General features: G+C 38.5%; 2 protein-coding genes and 1 non-coding gene across 4 annotated transcripts; 2 read left to right on the top strand and 1 right to left on the bottom strand.

The window, feature by feature from the left end:
- Positions 1 to 892: 892 nt before the first annotated feature.
- On the bottom strand, positions 893 to 4013 carry LOC122775595 (caspase-8-like). 2 transcript variants are annotated; one of them, XM_044035613.1, is made up of 6 exons: positions 3942 to 4013; positions 3251 to 3588; positions 3096 to 3130; positions 2264 to 2369; positions 1625 to 2168; positions 893 to 1532 (listed from the first exon to the last, which is right to left on the bottom strand). In XM_044035613.1, exons 1-6 carry the CDS (start codon positions 4007 to 4009, stop codon positions 1388 to 1390), a joined length of 1236 nt encoding a protein of 411 aa, XP_043891548.1. In that variant the 5' UTR covers positions 4010 to 4013; the 3' UTR covers positions 893 to 1387. The 2 variants fall into 2 exon arrangements, with proteins under 2 accessions (XP_043891548.1, XP_043891558.1); XM_044035623.1 differs by having other exon boundaries at positions 2264 to 2366.
- Positions 4014 to 4341: 328 nt separating this feature from the next.
- Positions 4342 to 4413, top strand: trnae-cuc. The gene has a single exon. It is a non-coding gene; the product is annotated as a tRNA-Glu (tRNA).
- Positions 4414 to 4793: 380 nt separating this feature from the next.
- Positions 4794 to 9784, top strand: LOC122779174 (granulocyte-macrophage colony-stimulating factor receptor subunit alpha-like). Its single transcript, XM_044041306.1, has 10 exons — positions 4794 to 4872; positions 5285 to 5358; positions 5502 to 5554; positions 5825 to 5979; positions 6070 to 6245; positions 6912 to 7039; positions 7247 to 7391; positions 7875 to 7977; positions 9222 to 9303; positions 9430 to 9784. The coding sequence occupies exons 2-10, from the start codon at positions 5295 to 5297 to the stop codon at positions 9547 to 9549; spliced, it is 1026 nt and encodes a 341-aa protein (XP_043897241.1). The 5' UTR covers positions 4794 to 4872; positions 5285 to 5294; the 3' UTR covers positions 9550 to 9784.
- Positions 9785 to 9823: the final 39 nt, after the last annotated feature.

The following is a 9823-nucleotide window of genomic DNA, read 5'->3' as shown; positions in this document are numbered from 1 at the left end:
ACCACATACTATACTATGACTTCTTTGAGTGATTTTGGACGATATACTATACTATGACTTCTTTGAGTGATTTTGGACGACATACTATACTATGACTTTTTTGTCGAATTTTGGACGACATACAGTACAAAACTATGACTTTTTGACTGATTTTGGACTACATACTAAACTATGACATTTTGGTGACTTTTTGCACGACATACTAAACTATGACTTTTTGATGATAGGGATAAAATTTTAGTTAGATAAAGTTAGTTTGTGAACATCAGGAGGCTTTCAGCAGTTCCCACATTTAAATGAGTCAGAAACAGGGTTGAATTGACAGAGAAAATTCAAAAATCACCCTGGTCTTGATTTTTCCAAAACTCCAAAGCAGATTTTTAACATGGGAGTTTTGACCAGAACTCTCTGCACTTTTAGGTGATTTTTAAGTAAAACTGCAAGTCATAAGAAAATGAAAACAACACACAATGAGAACTAGTGAATGCATTGCAGCAGCAGGCACTAATAAATGTGTAGGATTACAATATATGCTTGCACAGTAATGCATTATGCCTTGCAGCAGCAGGCACTAATCATGATGTTAAGAGATATTAAGTGATATACGAAGAAATAATATATACTATATATATACTATACTATACTAAGAGATATTAAGTCATAATTATAATATACTAAGGTATTATGTCATAATTATGACTTATTAAGACATAATGATGATATATTAAGAAATATTAAGTCATAATCATGATAGACTAAGTCATAATTATGATATACTAAGAGATACTCAGTCATTATCATAATATACTAAGAGATACTAAGTCATAATTATGATATATACTTAGTCATAATTACGAGTCAAATCTGCTGATATAATCATTACTCTGCAATGTTTACTGTTCACTTCTTTTTAAAAATAAACATGACTTTATTTTGAAACACTAAAAGACAAAGTAATTTGTACTATCAATGTATACAAAGGCTCAGATTCTCCATTTAACTTATTTTTAATGGACACATTTGTCTGTTATTTATGTTGGTTTGTTTGTCTTTTTTTTCACTATAACAATGAAAAAGGTTAAGTGTTTGTGTCAGCAAATATTTTCTAAATATGTATTTTCAAATGCTCCATAGATTTGTTTTATGTGGATAAGTAAACTTCATAAAAAAGGTTTATGCTTACATCTGTTTGTAAAACAGATAAATTACTTATTCAGTGCTGTACTCACCCCTGACCCTCATGCTGTGGACCTTATGTCAATGACACAGTATTTGAAGGCAATGACTTATTTTGACGATATAAAAATGAGATAAAAGATTCAGAAAGATAAACATTTAAAAAATATTTCCCTGTACATTCATAGTGAGTTTGTAGAATCTTTGGAGACTAAGCTTCTGGTGACAACACAAGTGTCTTCCTCAGGGTGAACCGAACCTCAGGCATCTGCTTTGCTGCCCCAAACTCCTTGGAACCCTCTTTCTGGCTTACGTCACTGTTCACATGGTGAAGGATGGTGGTGAGATCTTCACCCCTAAATCAAACACATTACACATTTTATAATTATTATCATTTTTGATGTAATAAAACCAAACCAAACTTAAATTTGAGCTTTTTTTCATTCACCTCGGACAACCCTCCTTTAACTGTTGACACACAGACTGGATGAACCAGCTCCCATCTACTTTGTGTCTAAATGATGCATGATCCTCCACTGTCGCAATAGCAACCAAAAAATCTGCTTCTTCAGGGAAGAACGGTGAAGCAGCATCAGCCTCCAGATCCTTCAGTAACACTCCTCGCTGTATCTGACCACCCTGGCAGGCCTGGACCAGGAACACTTTAGGCTTGCCAGAGAGGGCTGACTGATCAGTCGCCTTGAAGGTTCTAGTAATTTGCTTAATGGAGAGAGGCTTCCTGTCAATACCAAAGACAACTTCCTTTTCTCCGTGGCTAAGAATACAGCAGATGAAGGCATCTCCATGCTTGGGAGCCTGCTGAAGTTCCACAAATCCAGTGCCGAGCCACTCCTTCACATCAAACTCCTGCAGCTGAGCGAGATCATCCAGAGAAGCAAAGCACCTCAGGGCTCGCTCCATCTGGTGCTGGCTTTGGTCTTTGCACATCAGCACTCTAAAGCGCAGCCAGCTGAACACCTCTGCCAAACACTCTGCCGGACAGTAATTTAAAAACACAAAACAAACATGTTAATCAACAGTTATGTTAATGGTGTAGAACAGTGTGACTGCCTGTTCTGGGACATACCAGCATCTTTGTTGGTTCCACTTCTCATTCTGCCATCCATGAAATTCTCGTTGTTTATGATCACACACAGGCCGACAGGGTGGCTCTTCAGCTGGTAGCATTCCTCCTAAAAATGATGGAAACAATATTCAAAAAGAATGTTGATAAAGAGTTAATTGTTTCCTTTTGTTTAAATATGAATCATTACAATACTTCCATATTTGCAAATAATATCATGTCTGCAGAGAACAAAATATTATTATTTGGGATTATTTGAGGGAAAATAGTGGAATGAAGATCACATTTAAAGTGTCTTTAAAAAGCTGTACTAAATATGCTGACTCGTACATTATTGTGTATTCTGTGACTCAGTTCTGGCACCAGGATGAAGTGACTAATCAGGCTTTTAGGAATTGTGATGGAGCAACTTTTTTACAATATTTTCAAAGATAGATGTGCACTAATTTGAGAATACAAAAGCACACAACAGCCCTAGAAATTTATTGTTTTGTACTGTGTGTTGGGAGTGACTTAGAGTCAGTTTATGACATTTCTCAAAGATCCATTTCAGTACAACATAGTCCCTACAGCCCTATAGATCAGGGGTCTCAAACTTAAATGACCTAGGTGCCACTGAGTGTCTAGTTTGGTCAGTAAGGGGGAAAAAGACATTGAAATACATTGACATAATATTTTTGGACGATTTTGACATTCACATAATTTCAAAATAATTAAATGGCGGGTTTGAGATCTGTGCTATAGATGCATAAAGCCCGAACAGAGAGGGCAGAAAACACAACTTTGCAACCTCAAAGTCACCTGGCCCACTCTGAATAGGAAGTAAAGTCCTCACCCTTTTTAGCCTCTTGATTTCTGGTGTTAGAACATCTGAGGAGATCAGAGTGAAACAGAATTACAACTCCAAACATAAACGTTTCATAAATGTTTCTGCTGGAAGCTCAATATCTGTCATGCATGTGCCAAATGATGTGCTGTACAATGACATACCAAGTGAACATGCTTGGACAGACATGGGTAAAAGACAGGTGTCTTTCAGCTGCATGTTCTTCAGCTCTGGGTAAGTTGTCTCAACTTCTTTGTCTGTTTGCAGGAGGTGAAGGAAATCCCGGCAGACAGTCTCTCCTTTATTCATGATCTTATCCACAAGCTCAACGACGTGGCCCTCTGCGTCTTCTTTGTTGATGCTCTTAAGGTTGTTGTACTCACGGCCAGTTATCAGGTTTTTCTCATGGACCTTGTTGAGGATTAGTCTGAAGTCTCCACACAGAGTCATCAGGATGGCTGTTTTGTTGTGCCTCAGAGTGTCTCTGGCTGACATTTTGAATCTGATTTTTTTTTTGGAGGATGGAGAAAACAACATTATTCAAGAGAACATCTGGACAAACCTTATTAATATAAACCTCCGTGATACTTTATAGAGTCAAACTATGTATTTTATAGAGACACTACATGTATTTGAGCCATAAGGGTAAGAGATATTCATTTCAAATACATTTTAAAGTACATTCACTGCACATTTTAACATTACAAAGGAGTTCAGCAGGAATTCAAGGCAGATACTTTTTTCTGTACTGCATACATTTGTAACACGTTCTACAGACTGAGGTAACACAGTCCTATAGAGCTAATGTGAACACGTTTCTACGACAAAAATGCATAAAATTACTACTGTACGAACCGAGTTGTAGCAACGGTGGTATCGCAGGGGCTTTGTGTACATACAATCAGGAAGTCTTCCCGCCACATTGTCCTCGTGCACACCACCTACTGGCTATTGGTGGTGACGTAAAAAGTTACCACCAAAAACACTGTTGTGGCGTTATCTTCTTACCACGAGCCACACGGGGGCAGTGACGACTCTTATCCACGGCCGCACACGAGGGCAAAGTGAAGAAGAAACTAAGCACATCAGAAAAAGCCACTGTGAAGAGCGCAGGCCTGTTACAGATAACAAAGTAGGTCCGCGCTGTGTTTAATAAACCATACTGAAAACCCTCATACAAATATATAAAGTTTTCTGTCAGGATTTCACATTTGTGTACATACAAGAACAGTAATGTTTACTCAGCTTTACAGCTTCCCTGGTGGTCTAGTGGTTAGGATTCGGCGCTCTCACCGCCGCGGCCCGGGTTCGATTCCCGGTCAGGGAACTAGTGTTTTGTTACTTACGATTCTGTACATAATCTACTTTTAGACATTCACTGACATTCAGGAAACGTACTTTGTTTGTTCGTGAACACTGGTTTATGGAGAATATGAACAACTTAAATAAGCAGCAACAACAATACATAAGAACAAATAACTAATAATAATAATAAAATGAAATAAAACAAGGGAATACAAGTAACCAGAAAATGTTAAATTAGAAGCACATAATCAATGTTTTTGCTGTTTTTCAGTTCCAGGAGGTAGACATAGTTTTGAAATGAGGGCTTGATAAATGTTAACACTCTACTTATATGAGTAAGAAAGCCTTGGTTTCCTGATGTCCTTTACTGTATGTGACATCATGCTTCTTCTTTTTTTCAGAAATGTGTCTTTGTCTTAAAACTGATTGAAAGCACTCACTGAACCATAGTCAGTGTCTACAGAGGGAGGGACAGCAGAAGGTAACAGCGTATTACTATCATCATTATGATTACTATTTTTACAGTAATATACTTCTTAGTTTTTTTTGTGTAACATTTGTGTGATAACAAATCATTGAAAAAAATATGAGATATTAGATAATGGGTATGTCCATTCAAGACTTACTTTTTTCCCTGTGTTTATACAAGGTTTTGAAAGAAATGTGTGTGTTGTTAAAAGTCACAATGAAAGGTAAATGAGAGGAGAACGAACACTCTGTGTGTATTTGATGCCTTTCTTGACTGTCCACTTTTACATGTAAGCATTTGAAAAGGGGAAGGAAATTATTTAGTCAGTAACTTGACTGCGTTCACTGACCAAACATGGCTGAGAATTAGGGATTTTTTATACCTGACACTCCTCTTCCCTCATTCTCTCTGTGTGTTCTCTCAGGTTGGCTACTATGCTGTGTCTTGTCAATCTAATATGTTGGACTATCTTCCTGGTATTAGGGGCATCACATGGAGGTGGGTTACATTTTATATAAGAAAATGACTTTTGATACTTAAGTACAGTACATGTCACATAAAAATGTGAATTCAACTTCTACAGATGTAATTTTCTGGTAAGATACTTTTCAGTGATGTTCTCTGATGTTCTCTTCTCACAGTGACAGAGGAGAACAATCAGGATGTCTGCCAGGAGGAACAGTACATTGATGAGGTGACAATCACACTTTTCTAACTTCTTCCAAAGCTGCCCAGACCCTAAAGCAATTAAAAAAAAACACACAACTTGGCCTCACTGTTCAGTCATGCGACACAACAGACAACAACACAATGTACAACAACAAAGGACATCCAGCAGCTCATTCAAGACGTTAAGAATTTTTAGTTTGAAAAAGTGCTCTATAAATACCGTTTATTATTATTGCCAAAGCTTCCAAAGACCAAACATACTCAACAGAAGTTTGCTGTTTTTGTACAAATGTAGCTCTCGGTGAAGTCGTCTACAGGCCAGGAGGTCCTTTTAGAGATGAAAGACATAAATGAAACCTTCATCTGCCTCCTTTACCCAACTTATCTACTCAACTGCTCCTGGTCCTTCCTCACTGAAGAGGAGGACACTCAGCTTTCTGTCACCATCAGGTTAGCTCCTTATGTGACACATTAACACAAAGATTTAGTAGTTTAGTAGTAGTAGTTTTCAAGCTGCTCTGTCTCTGTCTATCCACGCAGTATTTGTGATGGTAACACACCAGTTCAGTCTCCGAGTTATTCGTCTGTGGAAAGAGTCGGATCGAGGACTTTAACTCAGCAGCAGCTCAACAATCTACAGGTAGTGCTTCAGTTTAACATGTCTTGGCCTGACAAGTGGAAAGTCTACAGCTACAAATACGACAGCCAAATGTTGGGTAAGAATCCAGGATGAACTGTTGGTTTTTTTAGTATTTCCAAATGCAAAGTCTTCACTGGCATCTGCACTTTGATTTTATCTTCTTCACTCAGCAGTGGATCATTAGTAGCCTATGTTTGCCAGTTTTTTTGTGAACAATAAAGTGCACAAACGGGCAACGCACTCACTGTTAGTTTGGTCAGTTCTGCAAAAAATCAGTCTGCACAAATCAGCATGTGACACTGCCAAATTAGTTGTGCAATTGTTTGCAGCTGTGGTCGTGACAGTTGTTTTTTGGAGATACATTTATCAAAAACCACAAATGTGAGCTCTCACAGTGGTGTGAGAAGAAAAGCTAGGGGGTTACCAAAGTCTTTACTAGAGCGTATCCCATGGGGAACCATTAGTGTCTGTAGAAAGTCACGGTCACGCTAGTGCATCTAGCAGTTGTAGAGATATTTCAGTCACGAGTATAACGGTGGTTTGACAAGAAGAACTGAATATCAAATTAGGGCTTGCTGTGCCCCCCAATTAGGATATTCATCACCATGGTGTCCACTGAACAGGAGGCGAACAGACGATGTAATTATCCAAAGAGACATAAACCTGCTTATTATTTATTACAAAGGAATCTCTTGATTTTTGTTTTCAAATACAAAAAAAATGTGCTCTGTGTTTGCTGCAGAGTTCCTGCCACCACCCACAAACGTCTCTGCGACAGTCACAAATGGAAGTCTTGTGGTGAAGTGGGCTCTGCCCCACGACCAATCACACCCAATGTGCTTTGAATACCAGCTGGACCTGGGTGATCAGGTACAATGAGTCAGATTTGCATTACTTCTGTGGAGGATATACAGTATTTTTGCTTGCGTTTGTCCGTCTGTGAGCAGCGCAACTCTCAAAAAGTAAAGCATTCATATTTGGTTGAAACTTTCTGGGGATGCATGGCCCAAGGGACACGTGATTTGAGTATTAACACTGTGAGAAACTGTTGTTAACTGATGAATCCTTTCATAACAGGAAGCACCTAGACATTTGGGAGCCCAGCTCTCTTACACAGAGCTGAGCGCAGATCCCACTCACACCTACAGAGTGAGGATAAGGATGAGGAGGAACAGTGGATGCATTGGATCGGCTCAGTGGGGTGAATGGAGTCCCACTGTCAGTGAGTCATTTTCCTTGGATTCTAGATGAGATTGGACAGGGAGTTTTCATCACATAAACAAAACTTTCTAAAATCTGTGATTGGTTGAATGACTTGAACGTTATTTCCAGTGTTTTCACTGAAAAACCAACTAAAAGAATCAACTGTCTTATTAATACCTGCCCGTCAGTTCGAAGACATTTTTTACAGGACACATGTTGCAAAGAAATAAGGTCTTTAGTTAACGATATTTAAAAAAAGATTCAGGATATTTTGATGGTTAAAAGCCAAAACTGCTGCTATATGTGCATGAAAATGGAGCCCTCAGCTGTGATTATATCACTATACTGTTACAAACATAGCCACATGGTTACTTTTTTTACGTTTTGTTTAAATAAAGGTTCAAGTGAAATGACAATATTAGTTTTTATTGTATTTTTAAAGTTGTCGTGTTGATGTTTTTAATGAGCCTCATTCTCCATCTTGATGTGTGTGTCTCTGCAGCGGTGGAACAACCATGCAGACTCAACATTCTGTTGATGGTCACATTGTCGTTTGGTATACCCATGATCCTCCTGGCCGTGCTGTTGTTGATGCGACAGCAAAGGTGAGGCTTCTTTTTAGCCACATGTCCAACAAACACAAAAGTGCGACTCAGTATGTCACACAATTATTCATGTTTTCTATTGTCAAACAAAATAACCACTGCCCCAGTTTTTGGCCCCCTGCTGGAATACTGACCTCAGTGGTCCAACTCCTGCAGGGTGGAGCAGGAAACACTGACAAAGAATCGTCACTTAGACGTGACAGTATAGGGAATGATGCTTTTTCTGTGCAGCTCGAAGCCTTCTCTCAAACAAAGCTCATCATCGTTTTGTGATATAAAAACAACATGGCAAGAAGAAGAGAGTCGTAATATTTAAAAGTCATAATACCAGATAAAAATCATAACATTACAAGAGCATGGTCATAATATGATCAGAAAAAAAGTTGTAATACGATTAGAAAAAGTTGTAATATTACGAGACAAAAATTTTAATATTATGAGAAAAAAGTTGTAACATTACAACTGGTCATAATGTTATGGGGAAAAAAGTTGTGATATTATTAGAAAAAAGGTCGTAATATTAAAAAGGTCAATATATTCAGGATAAAAGTCGTAACATTACAAGAACATGGTCATAATATTTTGAGAAAAAAAGTTGTAATATGAGAAAAACGTTGTGATATTAAAAAGTCATAATATTATGAGATAAAAGGACTATAATAATAATAATAGTCATTTCCTCCTCCACAGAAGAGGTGATTTCCTCCAAGTCTGCACGACTCTTGTTTCTTTCACAATCTTTTCAAAGTATTTCTTTTTTGTGCAGCCGAAATGAAAATGTAACTTCTCCGCATTCCTCATCTTGACACAGGTTGCAGCAGATCATCATAATAATTATGAGTTTATTCTCAAAAGAGTACGACTTTGTTCTCATAATATTAAAAATATGTCATTTTGGCCCTAATACTCAGTTGTAGTTTACTGTGCAGCATTCTTCTTCTTTGAGGGATTTACTGGCGAGCTATACTGTGTCGTGCTGGAAGGATGTTATGATGGGGCATAAATACATGTATCATTTACATAATGGGGCCTACACACTCTGCAGTGGAAACACAAGTCAGATCAGGCAGGGTGTCGCGTTCCAAACCACACAGGCCGAACTACATTGTTAGTTATTCGCCTCATTGGTGGAAACAAGGCTAAAAACAGTTCACTGTGGCACATAATACACACTCACAGCACTTCATACACAGAGCTCCCTCTACATCTACTTCCTTAAGATGAAGTCTGCGTGTCTGTTTCAGGCTTTCTACTCTTCTGTTTCCTCCGATTCCACGCCCCCCGTCCAAGTACATGCATTTCCTGGAAAAAAGTGACACATTCAGTGTAAGTACACACCCATTCTGTCACACACACATACACACAGGCCATAAAATCACCCGCGCACCCGACCACAAATCCTCATAAACAAAAGGTGACGGCGTTTTGCTCCTTTGTGTCTTGTGGTTCCAGTTCCCCTACCCGGCCCTGCCATCCAAGACCGAGGAGGAGATCACGAAGGTGGAAGTCGCAGAGGAGAACCCAGAGACTTTTAAAAGCATGAACATGACCAGGACACATTCTAATCTGTGAACCTCTGCAGAGGGAATGTCTGACTCTGTGTGTGTGTGTGTGTGTGTGTCTTTGTATCGGAAATGTTTTTTGTCAATGTTCAGACATTTAAAAAAAGAAAGAGGATTTAGTTCAATCACGCGCTGTTCGAAAACAGCTTTGATGAATCGCCCTTCTCTTTGCCTGAACTGTGAATCTAGTGCTTCTTGGAAATGTGTTTCTTGCACATGAAATAAAGTGGAGTGATACATTGTTATTTGCTCTTTTCAAAATGTCATTCATTTATTCATCCTTT

The sequence above is a fragment of the Solea senegalensis genome, linkage group LG1 (assembly GCF_019176455.1).
Source record: "Solea senegalensis isolate Sse05_10M linkage group LG1, IFAPA_SoseM_1, whole genome shotgun sequence".
Lineage (NCBI taxonomy): Eukaryota > Metazoa > Chordata > Actinopteri > Pleuronectiformes > Soleidae > Solea > Solea senegalensis.
Note: the sequence above shows the minus strand (reverse complement) of the source record. Positions and strands in the feature narration are given on the sequence as shown.

Excerpts from the sequence above, each read along its gene's own strand:
- LOC122779174 (XM_044041306.1), top strand. The coding sequence starts at position 5,295 with ATGCTGTGTCTTGTCAATCTAATATGTTGGACTATCTTCCTGGTATTA. Across the intron at positions 5,555-5,824 it reads AGGAACAGTACATTGATGAG|CTCTCGGTGAAGTCGTCTAC; the intron begins GTGACAATCACA and ends GTACAAATGTAG. Across the intron at positions 7,392-7,874 it reads TGAATGGAGTCCCACTGTCA|CGGTGGAACAACCATGCAGA; the intron begins GTGAGTCATTTT and ends GTGTCTCTGCAG.
- LOC122775595 (XM_044035613.1), bottom strand. The coding sequence starts at position 4,009 with ATGTGGCGGGAAGACTTCCTGATTGTATGTACACAAAGCCCCTGCGAT. Across the intron at positions 3,131-3,250 it reads TGTCCAAGCATGTTCACTTG|ATGTTCTAACACCAGAAATC; the intron begins GTATGTCATTGT and ends TGATCTCCTCAG. Across the intron at positions 1,533-1,624 it reads TTAAAGGAGGGTTGTCCGAG|GGGTGAAGATCTCACCACCA; the intron begins GTGAATGAAAAA and ends TGTTTGATTTAG.